Source organism: Porites lutea, chromosome 6 (assembly GCF_958299795.1).
Source record: "Porites lutea chromosome 6, jaPorLute2.1, whole genome shotgun sequence".
NCBI classification, from domain to species: Eukaryota; Metazoa; Cnidaria; class Anthozoa; order Scleractinia; family Poritidae; genus Porites; species Porites lutea.
The window spans coordinates 3,870,708-3,896,021 of NC_133206.1; the positions used below are offsets into that span (position 1 = coordinate 3,870,708).

At 39.5% G+C, this 25,314-nt stretch overlaps 3 protein-coding genes and 1 long non-coding RNA gene across 4 annotated transcripts; 1 reads left to right on the plus strand and 3 right to left on the minus strand.

Moving 5' to 3' along the window:
- Positions 1-5,062: 5,062 nt before the first annotated feature.
- Positions 5,063-7,496, minus strand: LOC140942303 (uncharacterized). The gene is made up of 2 exons (XR_012166526.1): positions 6,996-7,496; positions 5,063-5,616 (listed from the first exon to the last, which is right to left on the minus strand). It is a non-coding gene; the product is annotated as an uncharacterized lncRNA (long non-coding RNA).
- A 2,222-nt stretch (positions 7,497-9,718) lies between these two features.
- LOC140942401 (actin, cytoplasmic-like) lies at positions 9,719-12,480 on the minus strand. Its single transcript, XM_073391372.1, has 3 exons — positions 12,129-12,480; positions 11,950-12,060; positions 9,719-10,703 (listed from the first exon to the last, which is right to left on the minus strand). The coding sequence occupies exons 1-3, from the start codon at positions 12,381-12,383 to the stop codon at positions 9,939-9,941; spliced, it is 1,131 nt and encodes a 376-aa protein (XP_073247473.1). The 5' UTR covers positions 12,384-12,480; the 3' UTR covers positions 9,719-9,938.
- A 2,204-nt stretch (positions 12,481-14,684) lies between these two features.
- Positions 14,685-19,377, minus strand: LOC140941560 (uncharacterized). The gene is made up of 5 exons (XM_073390584.1): positions 19,035-19,377; positions 17,934-17,991; positions 17,525-17,690; positions 16,314-16,599; positions 14,685-14,874 (listed from the first exon to the last, which is right to left on the minus strand). The coding sequence occupies exons 1-5, from the start codon at positions 19,372-19,374 to the stop codon at positions 14,693-14,695; spliced, it is 1,032 nt and encodes a 343-aa protein (XP_073246685.1). The 5' UTR covers positions 19,375-19,377; the 3' UTR covers positions 14,685-14,692.
- A 189-nt stretch (positions 19,378-19,566) lies between these two features.
- Positions 19,567-24,776, plus strand: LOC140941050 (ribonuclease H2 subunit A-like). The gene is made up of 8 exons (XM_073390007.1): positions 19,567-19,745; positions 19,864-19,935; positions 21,383-21,509; positions 22,465-22,552; positions 22,885-23,022; positions 23,329-23,413; positions 23,814-23,937; positions 24,515-24,776. The coding sequence occupies exons 1-8, from the start codon at positions 19,622-19,624 to the stop codon at positions 24,657-24,659; spliced, it is 903 nt and encodes a 300-aa protein (XP_073246108.1). The 5' UTR covers positions 19,567-19,621; the 3' UTR covers positions 24,660-24,776.
- Positions 24,777-25,314: the final 538 nt, after the last annotated feature.

Consider the following 25,314-nt stretch of genomic DNA (forward strand, 5'->3'; position numbering starts at 1 on the left):
AAAAAACGAGACGTCCAAAGACTACTGTTATTTTTCTGCCGTTTTTGTTATTTTTCTCCTATCTTTTTGGTCTTCTGGCAGTCTACATCACAGACGAGTATGGCTAAGATCCTGGAGAACTCCTGTAGTGGGTTTTGTGGCTGGAATTTCAACAGTCTCTGCCGAAAATTCAACATTTATTTCCTGGTCTCTTCCAACTGTGTGTCGCGGTTATCCAACCATTTTGCATATGAACAATGGGATAAATTCCGTATTTGATGAGCTATTGTCATCCTTCTTCTGGTCGATTGGAAGCATTGTCCATCGCGGCATTGTTGGTAGCCGCTCAATTCATCGGGGCATTCCTGTTTACTCAAGACAATTATTCCATCTACCGCTGAAAGATACTCGCTTTTACCACAGGAAGACTGGGCCTGTTTACATGGAGGTGGGGGACCAGTTCAGGAATTTAAGAAAAGAATCTAAGGCATTGATAAAGAGGAAGTTAAAGGAGTATCACACTTCTCTTGGTGACAGCATGAAAGTCAATCCAAAGCACTTCTGGAGTTACTTCCGCCATGAAACCAAATCAAACTCTATACCAGCTAATGTTACGTACGGTGGGCGACAGATCTCCTCTGGAGCGGAGATGGCAGAAGTCTTCAACAAGTATTTCTATTCTACGTTTACGCATGCGCCAGAGGTACCCCTTGATGCATTTACGCCGCCCTACGATAGGATGCCCGTCCTCGACAGCTTAGTGCTGTGCGAAGACGAGGTTTATAAGGTGCTCTTGAATTTAGACCCGAGCAAAGCTCCGGGCCTTGACGGTCTTCCTACAATCGTGCTAAAGACGTGTGCAAGGGAACTAGCACCTTCTCTTTGAGCCCTCTTTAATTTATCTCTTGAGGAGGGTAAGGAAAAAAGGAGGACGTTACTAACTACAGACCCATCTCTCTATTGTGCGTTGTATCCAAAGTATTAGAACGATGCATATTCAAGCACTTTAAGGATTTTCTCTGTCCTTTGTTTGACAATGCACAGCATGGTTTCCTTCAGGGTCGATCTACAGTCACCCAGCTTCTGGCGTTTTATCACGAGATTGGCCAGTCTCTAGATAAAGGCCTGCAGTCGGACATTGTGTATTTGGATCTCGCAAAGGCTTTCGACAGTGTCTCCCACCAAAGGCTGCTTCTGAAACTCTCGGGAAGCGGGAAACTTTTGCAGTGGTTTGAGAGCTATCTAGGTGGACACGGTCCACAGCAGTGCTTGGTCCACGGTTTCACTTCTAGTCGTTCTCCAGTTCCATCAGGAGTCCCTCAGGGCAGTATTCTCGGTCCTCTGCTGTTTTTAGTTTATGTGAACGATCTCCCACCGGTGATACAGAATCGTATCGCACTCTTCGCTGATGACTCAAAATGTTCCAGTGCCATTGAAAGTCTACAAGATTGTGAGTCACTCCAAAAGGACCTGGACAGTCTGCATGGCTGGAGCGATAATTGGAGCGATAAAGTTTAACACCTCTAAATGTGAGGTACTAACGGTCACACGTAAGCGCCACCCATTTCGCTACGACTACAAGTTGAACAACAACTCACTTAAACACGTCACTCAAGTAAAAGACCTCGGAGTGACTATCTCGCCGGACCTCACATAGGATACTCACATTAACACTATCTTAGCTAAGGCCAATAGGATGCTCGCATTTTTGCGCCGCAATAGTGTTATGTCATGCACTACAGACCATAGGAAATTACTATATCTCACGTTTGTAAGATCATATATTGGCTATGCTAGCGAGGTATAGGCTCCCAGTACGATCGGTAGTATAACAAAAATAGAGTCTTCAACGCAGGGCAACAAAATTCATCTTAAACACGCACTAGCAAGAGGATATTTCTTATCATGAGCGCCTTTCTCGCCTCAATCTGCTACCGTTAACATACTGGCATGAAGTGAAAGACTTAATTGTCTATTTCAAGTGTCGCGCTGGCCACTACACCTTACCCATAGCTGATTATGTCAAGCCTAAAGGCACTCGTCTCACTCGCCATAGCTCTGATCAAGACGTACTAATTCTCAAGTGCCGTACAAAACTCTTTCAATTTAGTTACTTTAATCGTATTGCTAAACTCTGGAATACGTTACCTGTATCCACTCGTACTCTTAGTTCTCTTTATCAGTTTAAATCTCACGTACTCCAACGCTATTCGGCTGCTTTTCGTACAAACTATGACGTCACTAACTTTAACAACCTGGAAGTCGATCTGCTGCAAATGCAGTAGGTCACGTAATCTTCTATTAGCTGGTAACTGCTGCTACTAAGACTTTTTATCAGCTGCGGGAGGGATTCATTCTTATCGTTTTTACAAATGGGAGTTTTATACTTTTTATAATGTTTAATGTTTACATAGTTAGTATTTGTGTATTTTCCGTAAGGGCACACTTAATTTGGAGCCTCGCTCTGTTGTGTGTCCCGCACCTCCGTCCCTCCTTTTTTGGACAAAACCCGCGTGAAATTATTCCCTAATTTCACTCGTCTCTATGAGCTCGCTCCTAGGAGCCTTTGATTGTAGTCTCTTTTAGTATTGTAATCATGGTGAAAGCGATTAAATAAATAAATAAATAATAAATACTGCAAAACTGATCATAACAACGCAGTATTGCTTTTTTTATACGGCAATGTCTCGGCTGGCCATACCAGCCTTCAGTAACAGCTGTATGAATTCGAAGAAGGCTGGTATGGCCAGCCGAAATAGATAACAATTATTCAACGAAGTGGAGGTGGCTAGTATTGGATATTTACCGAGGCCGTGAAGCGGCGAGGTAAATATCAACTACTAGTCACCGACACTGAGGTGAATAATTGTTTTAGTATATACTAAAACAGTGAGATAATTGAGCACAAAATGATGATTTTTAACTCATTTACTGTTGCCAACGATTACAATTTTGGCGCGCGATGACCGAACGGCCGACAGGGCTTAAAAACGGCTGGACATGCGCATTAAAACTCTGGGGTTCTTCCCGCCATTCGATTTTCAAAATGGCGGACGACGAATGAAAATTCTACACGTCATTCTGACGGCTATTTGCGACATCTTGCTCGCCCAAGGCCTTCAAATTCTGCGTCACTGAACACAACGAAGACTGTTGTTTGGGTTTGAGGCACGACGGCACAAATCGGAACGGTGGTGTGATTTTAATAAAGCGATCAACACAACGCCTTTTAAAACAATATTTCACCTTTTCAGAATTCAGTCGAGGTACAGTTTTGCCGTGATATAAGGTGGTCTCGGCTTCTATAAGGTTTTAAAGTGCATTTTCTTGTAGCTTATTCATTCTTGTACAAAATATCAAATATGACTTTTTTTTCGTTCTGATGAAAATTTTTTATCGCTTCTTGTTCGTGGGCGTCGTTGACTTTGCATATGGATGAAATGAAGGTGCACTTCGTAAGTACAGAACATTGCATTTTTCTGTTTCTGCTGTCTTTACTCTCATCTCTTGCGTCTGGTAAGAGAAACTGAAATAGGATTCCGGCCGATAGTTGAAAGATTAGTTCATATTTACTGTATATTTAGGCGTACAAAGTCTTGTACACACTGTTGATAACCATAATTTTGCTTTGTAAGTGACGGTGTTCAGAAAACTTGAAATTATTAAACTTCATGCGACTTCATTGTGTACCATGTTGTGTTTTAATTTCTTGACACCGCGAGCTACACTCTGCGGCTGGCCGCGTGCGTCTCCAATGTTATGATGTTATTTGAGCTTATAACCAGCCTGTCATCGACCTATTTTTAATCTTTTTCATGATGTTTTGTTTTTATGAGAGAAGGCTCGCTTCCGGCCTGTTGGAGACGTGTTTGTATATACTGGTATAGAAGGACGATCCCGTGGTTATTTTGGAAGTGTATCTGTTTGTAAAAGTACCATTTGCAGAAAACTAAAGGAAACAAACGAAACTGTTGCTCATGAACGTCCACAGACCAGAGTCCAAAGTATGGAGAACTCAAACAAACGTTTGTAATCCTGGAGAAGGAAAGGGGCCTGGGAAAGGAAAGAGAATTTAAATAATACTTCTAGAAAAAATAAGGTAGCCATTGTAGTTTTTGTACACAACTGCAAACAAGACATATACATGTGTACTTTGGACCTATTTACACCATTACTGATGTATACAAAAGGCATCCAATCACCGTATTGATCATGAGACTCTGTTATGTATTATGTCATATCTGACAGACATTTTTCAGCAAAAGTGCTCAACTCCAGAGGACTTTCTGAACGATACTATAATATTGTAGAAGAGAAAATTGAACGGTAACCACTTCTAAAAGTCCTTTTAACAGTCCTGAGCAAATATACACAATTGACTGTACGAAATTAAGTAAATTAAAGTTTTATCTCTGTAGTACATAGGCAATTCTCACAAGTAACATGAAAATGGCAACTGCAGTTACATCGTTACTTCTGCCTCATTGTAAAATTCTTTTTCACAAGGGGGGGGGGCACATTATTTAGCACACTGTTCCTACAATTCCACAAGGCTCTCATCAGACACTATAACAATGGAGGAAAAACTCTATGTCCCATCTAAAATGGAAAATGCTTGTGACAAGCATGCAGCTGGAACTTACCAAGACATTTTTGATGCAATATTCATTGATGAAAACCACACCCTTTCAGAGAAAAGAAGAAAGTCCCAAAAATCAAGGGTTGCACGCGGCAGTCTTGCATAGCCTGAGTTTGTTCCGAAACCAAGTAGGTTACTACAAGTAATAGCCAAATATTTCAGTAGAGCCAAGAGGTTTCTAAAATAGGGCTATACATGCAAAAACTGCGAAATGTACATGAAGTACAAAACTAAGTAGTATGAGTAAAAAGAAAAATAATTTTTTGACTGTTGCTGGTCACTCTGACCAGCCAAAGAAAATCAGCTCGGTTAAGTCTATTGTTTGCGGGGTCATGTCCAAAATATTAAAAATAATACGATGATTTATACCAGGAGGTTAATTTAAACATAGTAGCTTAAAAAGAAAAAATATAAATAAATTCAAATCCATTAGCAGTGTACATGTCCACTCAAAATGGCTGGCAAACCAAGAGTTAGTCTGGACAAATGGTCACCTTGGCCTGACATTGTTTATTGATTGGCAGTTATTTTGAGCCCTGGTAGCAACCAGCGAAACGAAACAAAACATTAAACAAGCAGTCATTGAAGCCAAGCGAGTGGCTGACCAACTACAAGTAATGGCTAGACCGCTTGGCTAACCAAATCTTAAGACAAGCCAGAAAACAATTTAAATGTGAAAATAATGTTCAATTTGGAGAGCAGTACTAAAGATGTGCCAAAAGACAGAAAAGAAACTTAGTGGTGTACATCTAGGTAAAAACTGCAAAACAATGTATTACAGAATATTTTTTTCTTTGGTCTTTTGCATCATTCAATTCTAACTTCCCCTGTTTTCTCTCTTTTTTCTCTATCAACTGCTCCTCTTCATTATGCACTCTGGGACATCTCTTCTTCACTACTGTGTCTTTACTGAACTATGCAAGAGAAAAATTCCCCATATCTGCTGATCTTCAAAGTCATGTACTCCTGGACTTTTCTTCTATCTTCTTCATAACTTTCTGTCAAAGCATAATATATTTTTATCAGGCATAATAATTTTTAAACAGCTATGTAAATACAGACCACCACCTCTATCCCCCATCCCCTCTCCACATCCTTCCCAAAAGAATTAAATAGATGATTTCAATTATTCCTTGAATTATTGCTGTAGCACTGGGCTGCTGTGTGGTTTGTGAACTATTGTGATTATTGACCTGATATGTGGTTAGTGAACTACTTTTTTTCCAGGCAATAAAAATAAATACCATATATAAGACTATAAATGGCCATGCATGCACCTAGAATGGAATGTCATTAAGTTTGTGTATGTTTACTGAACTCGTAATGTCATTACTGAACTATTTGTCTTCATTGAACTACAACAAAAATAAGGAATGTTCAATTCCTGTGTGGGCAATGCCACCTGAAATAAGAACAACATTCCATGCACTCAGGGGTAGAACTATGACAATGAGTTTATTGAATGGTTCCTACCTCAGTGCACAAGTTTAAGAGGAAGGAAAAATTTGCCTGCACTGGTATTTTCGGCAGCAGAATTTTTTATAAACATCTTCAGTGACGTGTGGATGAAGCAGAGTGAAAATGCAAAAAAAATTCCAAAGGAAGAAAAAAGTATCAAGTATTGAAAAGATATAATATTCATACTGGTATTATTATTATTATTATTATTATTATTATTATCTACAGTCTCTGCATCTGTCACTCAAGAAATTTCTCGTCATGTAAACAAAGAAGTGAAAATTGATTTTATCTCAATAACCCGGCCAAGCCTTGCAGATATATTTTTAATTTTCATTAGTTTTTCAGCCCTAGGCTACTAGTTTCCATTTAGTGATGCTAATTTAGACCAGCATTGCTTTCCCCTTGGCTATGCTTTTCCTGGTCATGAGCCTAATTGTTGCCTGAAATGTGACATGCCAACCTATGTGCACAACAGCAACTTCGAAAACATAATTCAGTTGTGCATAACACAAACCAACAATCCCCAGACCACAGTTATTTCTGGACGGAGGGAGTAAACTGCACCTCATGTTACCCTTTAATTTGTTGGTACAAAGGATGAAAGAACTGGCTCAGTCATTAAGCAGGTAAAAAGAAATGTGTTATCACGTGAACAGTGTTTCCTTACTATCTGATCTCGAGACTGATCGTTGTAACAATGAAAACAAGAAATTACGACATAAATTTTATATAATGCTTACTATTCATGAACCATTTGAGTTTTTTAGCATGTAAAAGAGAAAACAATAACTTGTACAACTTCAAGTAAGCTCACAAAATTTCAGCAAGCAAGGCACGCGTGATCATTGTCACAAACGTCGATACAAACATGCATTTAACATAACCAGAACGTTACAAAAAAAATATTTCCAGATACCTTGCCGGAGATGACGACAATAACGATGGCGACGATAAAGTTGATGACGAAGGGAATTCATTACACCAGAAAGCAGATGATGATGCAGAAGATTTCGACGAGGGCTGTTTAATATGATCCAGAAAAAGAAATTTCCCGCTTCGCGCATCTTTAAACGTACGAAATCAAATGTCAAGCTTGAGGGGCCGTCATCAATCCATGGAAAAGACTTCTCCAACACAAAACGGCTCTTCTAGAAGCCACTCCATACAAAAAAGGCAATGACCAAAAGTCGCAAACCACTTGAGTTGTATGTTGTTGACGGTTGATTCCCTTGACGCTTACTTGCATCAAAACATGTTGCTCTTTTATCTATTGATTAAGTAGCCGAAACACTATGTTTTGTGTATCAGGAATTTAATACAAACTGATAAATCTCAACTACTGTAGCAACACGTCCTGATATGGTAAGAAATTTGAAAAATGCGCCGAAATACAGCTCCCAACCGGCCACCGATCGTCCGCCATATTGACAACAGGATCATTCATTCTTAACTTTCCGCATGCGTAGTAACTACGAGATCGCTTTTTCACGTCACAACCTCTCGACCAATCAGCCGTTTTTAAGCCCTGTCCGAACGGCCGCGGTCGTCGCTTTTTCTTAGCGACAAATAAAACTTTTGAAGGCGTTTGTTTAGCTCTTGCGGGGAAGTTTCTTCAAAAGGAGTTGTGTATTCTGTTTGTGTTTAAAATAATTCTGTAAAAAAGATTATTAAATTTAGTTTTAAGCTTATTTATGAACAAGTCAACTAAATAAAGTAACGCAAGACTTAAGCTTAATTTGCATTTGTAAACAAAAAACTTTTTCGCCGGTTTTATCGATAACTATTCAAGTCAAAAAGACAAAGCTTTACCTGTTAAAACTTCCAAACCGAACTTCGTCACCTTCTTCATGTATTTCGGAAACAGCTTGCTTGATTAGTTGTAAAATTTCTTAGTTTGTTACGGCAGCAAACCGGGAAAGCATTTTGCTCGCAACCAGGGCGGATAAACTCGCAACCTACGCGAGTTTGGCGTCGCTCGCTCGGAGGAACTGGAGGTGAATCAGTGAATAGTGCAGGATAGTCACTGATTGAGTAGCCAATCAGAGCGCCCGAAAAACACTATCCACTGTTTTAGTATATACTAAAGGGAAATATTGTAAAAAAGAGCAATACACGTTTTTATGATCACCTTTGCGGTAGCCTTTAAACTTCTCGCTTTTTGTTCTTAATATTTTGGCTGATTAGATCTCAGTTTCTAGAGATCGTTGACAATGCAACCAGTAGGATCTTCGTCCACGGTTTTTGCAGTTATTTTTTTTTCTTGTCAAACCACTTTCCGACGAATTCTTGCGTTTTTCCTTGAAAATAAGCAGTCTTGGGGTCCGCCGCCTTTGTGTCAACCGCGCGTTAAGGTCTTTTCGCTGTTCCCCAACCCCCCTCCCCCCTAACTGCTGGGGCGGGACCGCTCCCAAAATTACCCACCACCGGGTCCAAAGGACTGGACTTGCCCCTTGCCCGGATGGATGGTAACAAGTCAAATTGAACAATGCCTTACCGGCGTTGATGGCGGAAGGAAAAAAAAATAACTCTAGTGCGAGGAGAATGGAGCGAAAGCAACTATCACTGCTAGTTCGCGCGCGTTTCACACCTTGTTTTTCCTTCTCGCCAAACAAATCGCCAGCAACGCAGGCTAGCGTTTCCCATTTTCAGATTGGGGGTTGGGGGTGGTGAAAAGAAAGAATAGACTTTCTTTTTCTTTCTCGCATTCTGCCCTCGTTCTCACTCTTCGCTCGCGTGCTCGTCGATTCTCAAAAAAAAAAAACGTCAGTGTGCAGGCTACGGATGTTCCAATGCCCTAATAGTTAGTACTGTAAATCCTCTATTAAGCCCCCCCCGGAGGACTCATTTTTCAGTGATTCATTTGAGGGTGGCTCATTAGAGAAGGGGGGCTTATTTATTTAGAAAAGACGGTGGTATCAGTTCTCCATAAAGAACTAGAATACAAAGCGGAAAAGCTTAAGTACTAGCCTACGTAGCAAACGTTTCCGTGCGGTTTAGGGGCAAAGAACGAAGAACGAGAGTCAAAGAAAACGCGAAAAATGGCGCAAGTAAGAGAGCGAGGAGGGAGTGGGGAAGAAAGGAAAGGTTTCCTTCCTTCCCCACCCCCCTCTTTCATTTTTTGCCTCTCGTTTCATTTTTCGCGCGGCTAAAACCGAAAATCCCGTTCCTCGGTCTTTCTTTACAGGCTACTCAAGTACAAGAAGTTGGAGGTCATGCAGCCGAGGATCAAAAACAAATCCGAACTTCCAGATGGCGAATAAACCATCCTGGATAAGTCCACACGACATTTACAGTGTTGTAATTGAGAAATACAGTCTATTTTTTATTAGTGAAGAACAATTAGGGAAGGGGAGGGGGGCCTTATTAACTTTCTTCCCCCGAAATAGAGAGAGGAGCTTATTTGAGGAGAGGGAGGGGGCTTTATAGAGGATTTACGGTACTTTAGAGATTGCCACATAGAAACAAGAACAAAAATAGAAAGGCCAAACAAAAAAATCAATGTCGATAAAATGGTTAGAATTGGCTAAATTTCCGCATAGTTTTTAATATACACCTCCTTATTACTTTTTGTTTGTTATTATGTGGGTTTACCTGCGACTTTGCTAATGGCATTATTCCTCGCCCCATCAAACAGTAAGATGTTTGGAAAATATATTTTTATTTTAAACAAACTGAAAACCTAAAAATATTTGGCACCTTACAGAGTCGTTCAAAAAAAAGGCTTCACAAAGAAATATAGTAAATAATAAACTTTTTTTGTTTTAAAGCTGTCTGGTGACGTATTTTTTCCAGTCAAAGTGGTTGGTTTCACTGTATGAGGAAACAGTATTTTGGGTAGAAACGTCTAGTCGCGAGTTTTTTAGAAACATTTTCGGTGAACAATTGAGGGGCCAGATTCGTCATATTCCTGTTTGGAGATCCACATCTGTTGGAAGGTGGACAGCGACGCCAAGATCGATCCTCCAATCCATACAGAGTATTTACGCTCGGGAGGAGCAATGATCTTGATCTTCATTGTGGGTGGGGCGAGGGCTGTGATTTCTTTTTGCATTCTGTCGGCGATTCCTGGATACATTGTGGAACCACCAGACAACACTGTGTTGGCGTACAGATCCTTACGGATATCCACATCACACTTCATGATCGAGTTGTACGTTGTCTCGTGGATGCCTGCAGCTTCCATTCCAAGGAAGGCGGGTTGGAACATGGCCTCAGGACATCTGAATCTCTCGTTACCGATGGTGATGACCTGTCCATCGGGAAGCTCGTAGCTCTTCTCCAAGCTGGAGCTGGAAGCGGCTGTGCTCATTTCTTGCTCAAAGTCAAGAGCAACATAGCACAGCTTCTCTTTGATGTCACGCACGATCTCACGCTCGGCAGTGGTGGTGAAGGAGTAGCCACGCTCTGTCAGAATCTTCATGAGGTAGTCAGTCAAGTCTCTGCCGGCCAAGTCGAGACGAAGGATAGCATGGGGAAGAGCATAACCCTCGTAGATGGGAACTGTGTGTGTTACACCATCACCGCTGTCCATAACGATGCCAGTTGTTCGACCAGAAGCGTACAGAGAAAGCACAGCCTGGATAGCGACATACATGGCTGGGGCGTTGAACGTTTCAAACATGATCTGTTAAAAATAGGAAGACAAAAAAAATCAGTTAACAGACTAAACAAAGCAAAAGATATCTCAACTCAATGTGGCCAAGAAGGGCCACATCACTAAACTGTATTTTTCACGGGTCGGTAGGTCAACGCAAAAAAACTCCCAAAGTTGCCAAAAGTCAAGAAGCATCACAAACTTAATTATGAAAAATACTTATAAGCGAATAATGCCATGCAAATTTACCGCCGAGGAGCTTTCATTTTAATAGCAACACCAAACGATTTCGTCAACATATACGTACGTGACACTTAGTAATAGTAATTAAGTTTGACTTTAGGCGTGCCACCAGAATGAAAGATGGAGTCATTAAAAGTGTGGCAAAATGCTGTAGTTGGACCATTCAAATTGAACCTCTTTGCGAGTACTTTCATCTGGTACTGTTTATTTTTTCAGCATTCGAAAAATGAAATTTGAAAATTGGCCGAATTTTGACTTTAGTCACTTTTGGGACTGAAAGGAAAATACCGACATTTTTTTTAAACATTTCAGCACTCTAAATAGCTGGGGATAAACATCAAGTTGCTTTTTCCTGCACAGTCTGTCTCTGCGTGCCAGCAGAGGGCCAAATAAATAATGATTGATTGGTTATAATCAATAAACGATTTTGTGGAAATCCCAACAACAAACAACGCCTGATCGAGCCCTTAACAAAATCTGACCAATCCTGAGCAACTTTAACCATAAAAGGCAACGCAACATACAGACAGCTGAGGACGCTCTTGCCTTATAGCAATGTCACGAAAACACCACGAAATAGAAAAAGGCTGTCGGAGTATAACTGTTTTCGATATCATTTGGCTAAACTGACAACTTGTAAAGTTAGAAAATTCGTTGTTGCTTTCACGACATTAATTCTACATTGCCATTTTTTTTTTACACGGCACGAGCCTTGATTTCCGTACGAGCAAAACAGTAACTGTTCATTTTTTGGCATGACAGTCTCGCGGGTTTGCCTTTTTTGCCTCCGATTTCATACAGCTGATCAAAGAGTTAGAAATTAGAACGACGCTCGCAATTAATATTCCAATTCGGCGGAAGAGCAAAATTGTGAATAGCCTTAAAGGAAAGGGAAATTTTTAAATTCCAATTTTTTGTTAATTGTGTGTCAATTTGAATAACAGCAATCATTCTGTACGTAAATAAATTATTTAAGTTTCATATGTAGCGGGATTTGTACAGTTTAGGTTGAAAGTCAAATTAAAACATTTACCTGTGTCATTTTTTCTCTGTTGGCTTTTGGGTTGAGAGGAGCTTCAGTCAGAAGAACTGGGTGTTCCTCGGGAGCCACACGCAGCTCGTTGTAGAAGGTGTGATGCCAGATCTGAAATTCAAGAAAATCTCGGGTAAAAAAAAATCGACTTCAATGTTTGCACTAAGAGATTGACTTACCTTTTCCATGTCATCCCAGTTTGTTACAATGCCGTGTTCGATGGGATATTTGAGAGTCAGAATACCTCTCTTGCTCTGAGCTTCGTCGCCGACGTACGAGTCTTTCTGACCCATACCAACCATCACACCCTGATGCCTTGGACGGCCAACGATGGAAGGAAACACTGCACGAGGAGCATCATCTCCGGCGAAACCGGCCTTGCACATACCAGAGCCATTATCCACAACCAAGGCAGCAACGTCTTCATCGGCCATTTTAGTATGTTTTTGGATAAAAAATTAAATATCCTAGCTTTCACAGGCGTCTACTTACGTCTCAACGACCAACTGAACAGAAGTGAAAACAAGAGTGGACTACGAAAGAATATGTACCCCGGAGGAAACCACAGGATTATTTCTTCGCCTTATTTGGTCATGATTTCAGATCTTTTTTACCCTATTGCATTCAAAATATTTTTAACAGGATGAAAAACCAGAACGACGAGTGATAATTACTGACGTAATCAACAGCGTTCCTCTCAGCGTTGTCAAGGCGACAGTGGCTTGTACAGATTAAAAGATGAAAGTACGTATCTGCTCTGTCTACGGCAAAAATAACCTTGTATACGAGCGCAAAAATATTTTGAGTCTCTCGGTTTGCCTCTAATAAGTTCTAAGACGCGCAGAGAAATCAGAATGTGTATCTTAAAACTACACATCTCGAGTTTGCCTTATACGGTTTGGAGAAAGCTATGCTGTCAAGATGGCGAAAACAAAACCAGATCAGGACATTCCGAGACCTTTACTCTCGTTTTGATTTGATAAAATATCAGTTGTGACCTTTCGTAATAAAAATGGTTAGTGTCGATAATGTGCGGCCGTACATTTATGACGAAGCTTTCTACATCAGCATCAGTCTTTCATGGTCAAGCATCGTGACTACCTGTAGAACGTTTTAACAGCAAATCGCCTTTGAATATCTAAACACATATGGAAGTAATTCTGGTCCAAATATTATCTTACTATTTAAAAAAGAGAACAAAAATGCAAAACGAAGTAAAATGGATCTCCCATTTGATTTCCTACTGCACGAAATTTTAACTGTACCCTTTGACGTCGTCCCACTCGGGCCGAGTTCGAAATGTTTTAGTGTAAGCTAGTATAAAGTTCAGATTTCATGTCACGTAAGGAAGCTGAAAAAGCTGAAAGGCGTCATCAGTCAACAATGTGAATTGTTGAGCCAAACGTTTTTCTGCCACGTTTTATACTTTTTATTCAAAAAGTTTTTTTAAATTTTGTTATCTATTGCTATTGGGATGATCAAGACCTCAGGAGATTTCTTCTGTGCAACGCAAGATGTGTGATATTTGGGATACGTGCCTAGTCTAGCACGAAACAGGCAAAGCTAAATAAAGCAGGCTGAATTAACCTCATTCCAATCTGTTTTCTTAAGTAATTAAAAAATGCTTGGAAGTCTGAACTCGACCTCTCTTCCGAGGGAAGTAGTTAGAAATTTTCTGAGGTCAATCACGCTTTTTCATTGCACTACCTTGAAAGTGCTAACCTGCCATGGGGCCCAGCTCTCTTCCCCGGTCAAAGTAGAGTGCAAAATTCAGCCCCCACCCATCCTTTTACATCCCAGCAATCACAAATCTACAATTCTTCACTGTTTTCGATAAAATGCTTTTCAATTTTCTCAAAAATAATGGAGAAAAAATTATAAGGAATCTATGCCAAATAGGAATCAAGAAAGATTTAAGACACTCATCGGGAAAAACTTCAAATGAAATAGGTAATACATATATTATTGTGCTGCAGAGCTGAGCTCCAGAGGGTGCCCAACGGTCCCTCAATCCCGTCATCTCGTGTGAAAATGTGCCCGTTAATCAAGCACGGGCTACACGCGAAATTTTTCGACACGGTGTCGACTTCATTATATGCCCAATAAACCACAACTGCTCAGCGGCAAGACCACAAAACTCTTGTTTTCGTGATCGTTCGGTAATTCCATCAGAAGACAGAATACTCTTAAGCAACCTGACATCAGGTTCTATTTTCGTTTCGTTTGGTGGGATGAGGAGCCGAGTACTATTGGGCGATTGGTAATCGGCTCCTGGTGGGATGAAATTTCGGCGAGCAACTGCGCAAGGCGGAACGAAGAGAATTTTTAGCGAGGCCACGTATGAGAGAATGTTTCAAAAAAAGCTGCTAAAATTGGGCCTGATCTCAGGTTAACTTTCAAGAGGTTCAATAGGGAAAGGGATTTCGAAGAAATTCTGAAAAATCGTTCTCTGATTGCCGGGTAGTTAAGTCAATTTTAAAATGGCCCTTCCCTGCTGTCGGGTTTATAGCTACAGCGCTCCTTACAGCGTTTTTTTTTTTTTTCCAAAAAAAAAATTTTTGTGCTGCTTTTCAAGCTCTTTTAATTGTGCGAGGATTGGAAGTGCAAACATTTGGTAATAGGGAAGACCAAAGTACCGACAAGATAAATTTTCCCAATGAATAAGCGATGAGAGGGGTAAGATATTTGGAAATTCTCGAGTAAAATTTTTTTTTTTTGGGGGGGGGGGTTGCGTCTTCAGGGGTCAAAATGTTATATCTGTAAACGTGTTTCTTAAAACTGTCTTAAGTTGACTTATTTGCTGGGGGTCACAGCAAGCTCTATCAAATAAACTGTCAAGTTTAGAAAAGTCATGAGTTTTAACAAGCTGAATCATTTTATAAATGACGCTCAGCGATTTCCAGCGAACGTTGAGGAGCGGGATTTCTGAAAGAAAAAAGGTACGAAGCATTTCACTGCCAGTTCGTGTTTTGAGGATTTGGGGGATATAAATAGCTGCTTAATGATTTCTGTCAACAACAAATTTGGTACAAGTGATTTCATAAGCCAAGATTTACTTGAACTCTATGTAAAAGCCAGTCCTTCAGTTTTCTTTTACCAATCATCAATTTGGTAAACTTGGTTTAGCTAATAAACTTGTTGGTGTGAATTGGGCATATTTGGCAAAGAACACCAAAGAGAGGCGTATCCTGGAAAACGCGGGGGATGTAAGAAATGGCGTGGCTGCCCCCAACGACACTGGTAAACTAGGTAGAGGAAATGCAACCTAAATGATGGGTGCTTTCCATGCCGAACCAGTCAAAAACCAGTGGAATTCTCGCCGCATGCGAGAAAAACCTCAGGTACACAGGCTAATAAAAGTCAGCTGACGTTGGGACCGAAAATAAAGGCGCTTACCGTAAGTCAGAACTGGCCGGCTGGCTGGTCTTTGCAAAAACGAAATACGCTTTCTTTGAGAGTTTTCGCTAAAAAGCCATGGAGTTGCTTTAAAGTGGCAGGGTATTCTGTAGTTAAGCCAAACCCATCACTACAGTGCATAATATTTAGGAATGGAATGATTTGGCTGGAAACTTATGATTGACAGTGACATTGTCATTACGACTGGACCAGACTGGCTGGCATCCCCAAGTTTGAAAGTCCAACACGAAAATGATAAAAGAACAGAAGGAAACAGCTCAAGGTGTTAGTTTTAGCTAAGGCTTAGTCTGTTAAGGGAGCAGTCTGGGTAATTTTTTTGGGGGAAATGATGTTGATTTGGGAAAGAAATAAATTAGGGTAGGAAAGGTATACATGTACAGATAAACCAGTTAGTCCGCTAATAGCACCTTGTGGTGGTGTTCGACTATCTGGTAATTGTCTACTTCTTACTCACTTCATGTTTTAATTTCTAACGACCCTAAATCCAATATTTTCCAATTTTCCAAAATTGCTAATACTCTCCCTCCCCTAATATTTTTACACTAAAACCATTCGAAAAAACATCAAAAACTTTTCCAAAAATTATTGAACCAAGGACTCCAGACCTACCTGAGTCATTTTTTGATTGAATGAAATCTTGGCTAGATATTTAAGAAAAAGGACGGAAATAAACAAAAAACATTGCCTTTAACTAGACTCCCCCCTTAAGAGAGCTAAATAAAAGCCTTTATTTTGATGTTTCAAGCAGAGGGAACCTGGCACTGCTTAGTTTGATTCTGACCTAGTCTTTTGTGGAATCCTAGCTATTATATCATGTTGTCCAGAAGACAACAAACCATTAATTTTACGCATACTAAGTGTTTATTGGGTTTTAATGTGGAGAAAACAAAAGTAGACAGAAAAGAAAAATCTCCAGTGAGTATATTTTGAGTACATTTTCAACTTACCATTTGATGTAGAGATTGGGGGTAATAACTCCAACAGCATTATGAGCAATTTCTTTAGTGTTTGTCTGCTGTCTGGCAAGTTCAGTATGAGACTCAACACATCTGAATTGTCAAAGACTTCAAGCATCTTTGCCATTGTTGTGTCAGTAACAGTCTTACATGTAGATGGTGATTGGTCAAAAAATATCTGCAGATATTCTGTTACTGCATCCCGCTTCTCGAGTACAGATAAAGAATTCCATGTTGCAGGACATTTGAAGAGTTTGGCCAGCCCATCTATTGCAACCTATCAACAGAAATTGAAGAGCTGCTGTATTTAGGTTGATCAAGCGCTCCATTTGGAAATCAAGCTCCCAACCGTAAATGATCTAAAAGACGCCCACTAAATTTTGTCGCTCCGAGAGGGTGAGTTTAAGAGAAAGAAGGCATTTAAAAGAAGAGAGGTGTTTATTCTCGTAACTGTAAAGAAGTAGAAAAAAAACTGATACAGTGTGCTTTAGGGAAAATCCAGACCATCTGCCTTTCTACATTCATTATCATTGCTAAGCATTTTATGTAAGAAGCAAATTGGTGACATACTAAGGACAGTGCAGGGTTGACACTAAGTTGCCGGGTAAATACCACTAGTCAGTGGGGAATCAAATAGCTAGGGATTTCTTTTGGTTCTATTTTTCTTCTATTTTCCCTGAATGAAAGTAGCCAGGGGCCACATTAATTTATAGTAGCCAGGGAAAATCCCAGGCCCACTGCTCTTAATGACAGCCCTAACAGTGACCAAGGAAATCAAACAGTGGAGGTTACTTTGAACTTGATATTGAACAACATGCAATGCACACCTTTATTAACTGATACACAGGTACCCTCTTTGCAGAAAAGGGTATACACTAGAGTATGTTACTGTTGGCAAAAGGCAATTTTTCGTGATAGCATCATTTTTCTTAGGCTCAATCTCTACCACTCTCTTGAGTCTGGGCTATGTTCCTTTTCGGGGATGAGCTGGGCTAACTTTCCCAAACAACAGCTGGTAATCAAGCCTACATTTTACTAGAAGAACCAGAATTCATTACTTATTTAAATCTATTGATACCGATGAGGCTTAAGCAACAATACCTGTCCTTAATTTGATGAGAAAACAAAATCCTGAAGCATTCTTAAAACAATGTGAAAATGGTCTCTCCAAATTATCATATAATATTATTATTATGGTTTACCTGATATAGAAAGCTACTTGTACATTTGACAGGATCACTCAGAATGTTTAGAACAGTTCGTAAGGTTAAGAGGACAAACTTTACTGCGGTGAGAGGAAGGAGAGCAGCACATGAAATAGTAACTGAACAAAGTGAAGAACAGGCAATAACCTGACAGAGATTAAACCTGTGTGAAGAGATAAACAAATCAAAATCTAGTGTTAAATAATTCTAAAATGGCTTAACATGTACATATTATTTTAAAACTTCCTTCCAGAAATGAATAGCTAGAGCCATGAAGCATGGTTGTACAGGCTCCAGCTGGTTAAATAACTATTGTGAAGTGGTATCTGATTTCTATTTTTCCAACCCCTGTCTTAAAGAATATTGCAGTTTCTGTAATAAAACTGTGTATGTTTATGCACTTTACCTTGTATTGGAGGAACAGTCTTCATAGGTGGTTTGAAGATTCTTGCATATTATTGTTACTAATGAATCAAAATTATAGAACAGTTAATAGACCCCTTCAGCTTGTAAGTATTGTTTTCCCAATACAAGTCATGTGATAATACTCTAGAGAGCTGTTTCTATCAAATTTCATCTCATTCAGGCGCATATCTGCGCATAATTTATGAAAAGACAAAAGGCCAAGATCCCCTGGGACCTCTATTAGGAAAACAAAACATACAAACTAAAGAGGTCTATTTAGATGTAATGATGAGGATGATAGACTCTCCCATTGAAGAGGGCAAGCCAGTAAAGCCAACAGTTTGCTGAGGTAAGTTCTCATATGTACACTTGGGTAAACAATGCAAAACTGGATGATACTACCCCCGGGGGAGGTACTTCCATATATGGGCAATATAGGTATGTGCCGCTATGCAGGGTATGGTTTTTACACAGTTTTTAGTCTGGGGTAGGGTATAGAAATCATAAATCTTGGGTCTGGAATAGGATATTTTCCAGGAAACTGATTAATTGGTTTAAGATGTTATTTTGGAATTAGGAAACTGTGAATTACTGGGAATTGACACAATCTAAGTCTGGTATTTAACAATTATTCCTCAAGCCCATCAGGGTGAGATGAATAATAAATTATTGTTTTAGTAAAATTCAAATAGTTGGTCAATAATATCGAGACAAAACAACAGTAGCTTGCAAAACCCGATTCAGCCACCACTGTTTTGGTTTTCAAAGCCAGCGCTTTTCGCCACTAGTGGGCTATAACATATAGCCTACTCCTAGTAGTAGCTCAACCAATCAGAACGCAGCATTGATAATAGACCACTAGTTGGATTTTACTAAATGCATATATGCAAAGTTCTAGGGGCCAAATGGTGCATTCCACCAGAAAATCCCTAAAGTTCCTCCCCACTCCCCCCACTACCCCCAATTCTACCAAAACCTGAAATTTAAATTGTTTACTGAACACTGATCACTTGCTACAGTACTTATTGTGCGTGATAGATAATGCAACGAAACAATGGCCCCCTTACTTCAATCCCAAAAAGTAGAGTATTGATTTTCTCACCCTGTGTTTCAAAGTGCTGTCCGTTAGGATCCAATCCTAAGGTGAATACTCTCAACAGACTACAAGCCAACGACCGAACCCAGCGACAAGGCGAGGAGAGATAGGGAAGCAAAGAATTCACTTGAACCTCAGCATTCAGAGGATTCTCTGGGAGTAGACACGGGTGATTTGCAAGAGCTGTAACTAACCTAACCTCCAGCATCAAAGATATGGAACGAGATTCAAACGTTTTATTGAGTTTTTCGGCATCTTTCATGACTTCATGTACTGTCGGTCTTGAAATATCGTATTTCCTACACAAGAGCAAAACATCTTCTTCGCAACTAGCTACACAAGCCATTTGGCCACTGTTGGCCACTTTCATTTCAAAACCATCTAATCGCGCGCGTTTGAAGAACTTCCGATCGATAAGTGTTCGGTACACTCCGTAAAAGACTCGTACTCGCCGTATCCTTTTCGGCGAATCTCGGCGAAGCCGTGAGAGTGTCGATGACCGTCGATGACAGTTCGTAACAGCTTCGTCAGCCTCGATATCATCTTCAGCGCCGGGGCGCGAAATACGGTCAGTGCTCCAAAAACTGTTCAACATGGAACTGGAATCATATGTAGATAATTCGCGAAATTTGACCATAAAATCTACTATTCCAGGGGTAACATTATCTGAGCCATGTTGTGTTGGCATCGATGAAGCGGGCCGAGGGCCAGTACTTGGTAAAAGATTCCTTTCTTTTTGCCTTTTTAACTTAACAGTGCATGTAGCCAGAATGCTTAAGAACTATTGTAGAGCAAACTTAGCTAAAGGTTATAATGGACAGTCTCTGTTTTTCAGGGCCAATGGTTTATGGAATTTGCTATTATCCAATATCAAGAGCAGAAGAAGTTAAAAATCTTGGTTTGGCAGGTAAGTCCGTATAAGAATTAAAATGATTGCTCATTATAAGGCTAAAAGTCAAGAATATGGTACGTGTCAGACTCCAAGGCACCCTGCGAAAAGAGCCTCCTCTTGTCTTCTTGGAAGAGGAGGAGAGTGAGGAGGCTCTGGCTGAATCGCGTCAAGCGTTTGAAGTGTCCGCAACCTCCGGTTGTTCAAACGTTGGATAGCGCTATCCAGCGGATAAGTATTGGGGAAACTAATAATTGTACTATCCACAGGATAGAGATTTATCCAGCGGATAGCGCTATCCAGCCTTGAACAACCGAGGCCTGGACTAGTCAATCTTCTTTTATCAAACGCAAGTATCCCTTTATTGATAAACTGATGGTCATGACTGAGCCTATTGTACCACACGGACGGCTATTAGGCCTGGGTTCAAAACTGTATGATAGCAACATGCAGCGCATGCTCAACAAAGACCTTACTCAATTCAAGCAGAGTCTTACTTGAGTACCCCAAAGTGAAGCAAGCAAAAGAAAGGCTCTGCTGGCGAGGTGACCCCTGGGGAACTCCCATGGAGATGCTCGTCAGAAAATTGTGCATCAGTGAATTCCAGTGTATCTACATGGCTAACCCCTGACATGGTAGCCTGTACACAGACGTTGTTTTATTTTTCTTTTCTTTCTTTTCGAAAAACATCGGCGAGCTCATGAGTGAAGCAAGCATACAAGAATGAGCACAGAGCGCAAGAAAGAAAAATAAAGAACGTCTATAGACCCCCTTGAACTGGTGGTCAATAAATCCCCTGCGGTTTATATTTTATCACCCGGGCTAGATGTACTTTGAAGAGAAAATAGAGGGTCTGTGATACAGGCTACTGACATTGGCATTTTATTTTTTTCTTGGGGGTGGGGACAAAGGAAGACGGCAGGGGTATTTTGCTGAATGCAGAATGCCAAATGACTCTGAAGTTTAGTGATTAGGGTTAGGAAACTGAGTGAATCAAGTTTCAGGTTAATTTTCCCAGTATAATGACCCTAAATGGACCCTGATTCACTCAGTTTCCTAACCCTAATCACTAAATTTCTGAGTCACTTGGCGTTCTGCATTCTGCATTTAGCGTTCTGTGTTCTGCAAAATACTCCTGCTGAGAAATGCACAGACACTAACTTTGGTTCCTGAGAGGGTGCCTCAGTAATTGGTTATGTGAGCTAACTGAAAAATGTACTGGGAAGTGCGCGATTTACAGTTTCTGTCAACCTTTTATTTTCCCTTTTTTCTCCCCAGAAATTAAGTCAATACATGGAAAAAATAAGACTAAGGCTGCAGATCTCAATATCAGATAAACTTCATAGGGAACCAACCCACTCTAGAGTTTGTAAACAATAAAGTTTGTGATTAAAATGTGCCCAGGACAACTTGTGGTGTCAGAGAGACTTTGCTGTTTTTCATAGGATTTCTCTATTCTTTCCAGATTCAAAAACACTGTCAGAGGAGCAACGCGAGGAACTTTTTAAAACTGTGGATGAAAACAAAGAGTTTATAGGCTGGGCTATAAATATTTTGTCACCAAACTATTTGTCCAAGAGTATGCTGAAAAGGTAAAATCCTTGGATCATCTAGATATTTTATAGTCAGATAAAACTCTCTGAAGTGTACTGCCAGAATGATCTTCCCTGCCTCTTTGAAAACAAGCTTTGAAGTGCTATTTTCGTGACTGCAAAGAACAGTTTTTTTTTTGTCTCATAATTGTTTCATTTAAATCACACTGTTAAAGTTACAGTGTACCTCTTTGTAACTTTAGCAAATAACAGTTACATTTTTTTGTAAACATTGCACAATTAATGTCCAGCTAAAATCTGCCCATGTTTGTGTACATGTACCTGTGGTCGGTCAGGCATGATGACCGGACTGCTATCAAAGACTATAATTTTGTTGCTGAAGAATTTTATATAGTAACTTAAGAAATTAAAGTCAATATAATGTTTGTCCGACAAAAAGGGTGACCTGGTGCAGGGCTCAAAAAAAGTCCCATCTAGTAGTCTGGGACAAACTAGATTTTTTTGCTGGGCAATTAACTTTCTAAGATTTCTTGCCCAGTGGGCAAGGGTCTAGACAAGTCATCCTCTCACAAAATCAGTAACATTATTAAAAGAGGAGCAAAAAGTGGCCTTGGGCAGTCAAAATGTAAGAGCTGGTTGCCCAAAGGACGAGCTGGAATGCAAGTTTTTTTTTCAAGCCCTGTGGTTGGACATGTCTTTTCTATAATGAAGTGTAAAATGAGAGTGTCTAGTATAGATGGACAAGGTTTAATACAGCTGTAGGTTAAGCCTGAAGAATGTTTGATCAGTTCCAGAGCTGTCACTCGAGATTTCAAGGTACTACATGTAGCATGGAGTTGAACAGCTATCAAGATATTGTGTTGGTTCTACGTTCCTTTTACTGCCTGTGAAAGTAGCCAGGGTTCATGCTCATAGTAGCTAGGGGAAATCCCCCATCCCCTGCCCTTAAATAGATCACTACCAATACTAATACTATTCCACACTTTTTTGAAAGGACAAAGTACAGTTTGAATGAAGTTTCACATGATACAGCCATTGGCTTGATTAACCTTCTTCTCGCAAACAACATAAATGTACATGAGGTAGGGATATAAAGTTATCTAAACTTGTAGGCATGTGGTATCTTAAGTCTTTAAATTTTATCATTAATTTTTTCTTGTCTTTCCTAGTTCCTTATACAAATTAGGGCAAGTGTTTACTTATTCCTCAAACAAGAGTATTTTCTTGCAGCATGATCAAGAAATCTGCATAAAATAAAGTTCATTAAGTCTGCAATGAAAGAATGAATGACAATGTACCTTCGTTTATACTGTTGAACCCTGATAACAATATGGCTCAGTAGGTGTATACTGTACTTGTAGAGAGGTGCAGCATGCTAATTTAAGTTAATAATAAAGTCTTTAAAATGTTTTAGGTTTATGTTGACACTGTGGGAGTGGCTGAAAAATACCAAGATAAACTTCAGAAGATATTTCCTGGTCTCCAGATTACTGTCACACCAAAGGCTGATGCCAAGTTTCCTGTTGTGAGTGCAGCTAGTATTTGTGCAAAGGTAATAACTCAAAATTTTGTTTCAAAATAGACCAATTAAAGACGAGAGCAGTTTCCTAACGTTTTTATTAAAATTCTTTACTGAGTAGATGGATTGTTAAAATACTTGAATGTTACTAATCCATTTGCAAAACCCTTGAGAATCATTTGTTTTTATAAAACGTTATGATCGTATTGTATTGTATAGTTGGGCAATTAAGCATGCTGAAAACTTGTGTGCTTGAGTGGCCACTGGTAACTTTGCTGTGTCGTAGAATCAATAGCAAGGGTTTTATGTGCTTGATGTCTCAAACATTATTTTTACCAGGTTGCTCGAGACAAAATTCTTAAAGAATGGAAATTTCTGGAAAACATTGAATTTAACAAGGAACATGGATCTGGTTATCCATCAGGTAAAACATTCTTATATGTGGTGTAACCAAGTTTGTTTAGTAAGAACAACCTCCAAGTGTCTGGATATAAGATGAAATGCCGTTTTAGTCAAGAGTATTTAATATAGATGCTGAAATTAGCAATAGATTTTGAGTAAAAATGCAAAGCTAAAGTTTTTTAGTAAAGTTTCCTTCATGGTAACACTTTCCAGGTTTTCTTTTCTATGACGAATGTTGTGAGGTTGTAGCCCAGCCTTTCAAAATATCTTGTGTTCATATAGCTTCAACCTTACATTAACATATACCTTGCAAACAAAACAGATCACCACAAGTGAGAATACTTGGCACATACTATGTAAAATTGTGTGTGCAAAGTAGACCAGTCACCATGGTTACCATAATCTGTTGTCATTCTTTACAGATCCTACAACCAAAAAATGGTTAGCTGAGTCCATAGACAAGGTTTTTGGTTTTCCTCAACTTGTTCGATTCAGCTGGTCAACCTGCAGTAATATTTTGGACAGTAAAGCAGTTGCAATACATTGGTAAGTTGAACAAACTCCAATATTATGATTCTAATTACTGGTACTCCTTATGGATAAAAATTAGGTCCATTGATTCAAGGCATTTGTCATGTGCTTATGTTCTAACTTTTAGTTAGGACCAAAATCTGCCATTGAAACCTTTCAAATGAAACATGTTGGCACATGATGCTATTTGTTCTTCAGTATTTTAGTGTTTTGCAAGATGCAACAGGCCATTTGCATGATGGAGTCATTTAACTACTAACACTAAAATCCTTCATATTTAAATTTGGTCATCCCAGAATGTTTACATGTAAATAACAAAAGCCCTAATTTAAACAAGAAAGCAAAACCCTGAAGGATTCTGTATTAGTAGAACGATGTCATTGTGCAAATGGCGTATTTGGAAAAAAAGTTTCTTGAATTTTGCTTTTGGCAAGACAGCATTATTCGGTCAGACTAGTCAGATTTTATGTAGCTACTGAAGTGTCCGTAAGAATATCAAAGGTACAGAAGTAACTCCCCATTTATTTTATGTTTTCCGTCTCCTCAATATATCCTAATGAAAATTGTAATAAAAAATTTTATGTAATAACAGGGACGATGATGACGATGATGAAGATGAAGCAGCAAAAGGAACTGCGTCCATCACTTCTTTCTTTACACCTAAATATGATTCTAATGACCGTCAGAAACACCAGTTTTTTAAAGAACGCCAATTAGAACCTGTTGAAAAGTTCTAAAAGAAGCATTGTGCTTGAAATGGGTGCAGTTAAATTCTGTGTACAAAGATACTAATGTTACTACTTATAGCATATAATTATATTGTAATAAAGTATTTGACAATAATATTATTTTTATGAGCTGTTGCCTGTTCATCATTGAGCAAGTTCCAATAAACCTTTAGACTGTAAATGTGTCTAATAATATTAATTTCATATCTTCATGAGGAGTGTACGATAAAGGGGATGTCTAAATTAATACTAGTAAGAATCTCATGCCTAAGGTATCATTTTTCAACTTGAACCCAACATGACTAGGTTGTTTATAATGTTTCTGTTAAATGTGTCAGTCTACAGTTGAAACCTGGAAGGAAGTGGAAAAATCACCCATTATAAATTATATGTGTTGTTGACCAGGGTTGTTTGTTTTTGTTTCCATATTTTATCGACCTCAACTTCATTCGTGGTCCAGAAAAATGCAAAGTAGAAGAACTTGGCCAATAAACCGCCATCATGGGTCAATAAAGGATGTATTGTATAGCCAAAACAAAATCTTCTCCTGAGGGACAAAATGGGTTAAATCCTGGGAGGGCAAGATAGGCCCATTTTACCCACTCTGCCGGAATCCAAGATTGCCATAATTATTTTGACTTCTTGAAGAACCACGGTCCTGTTC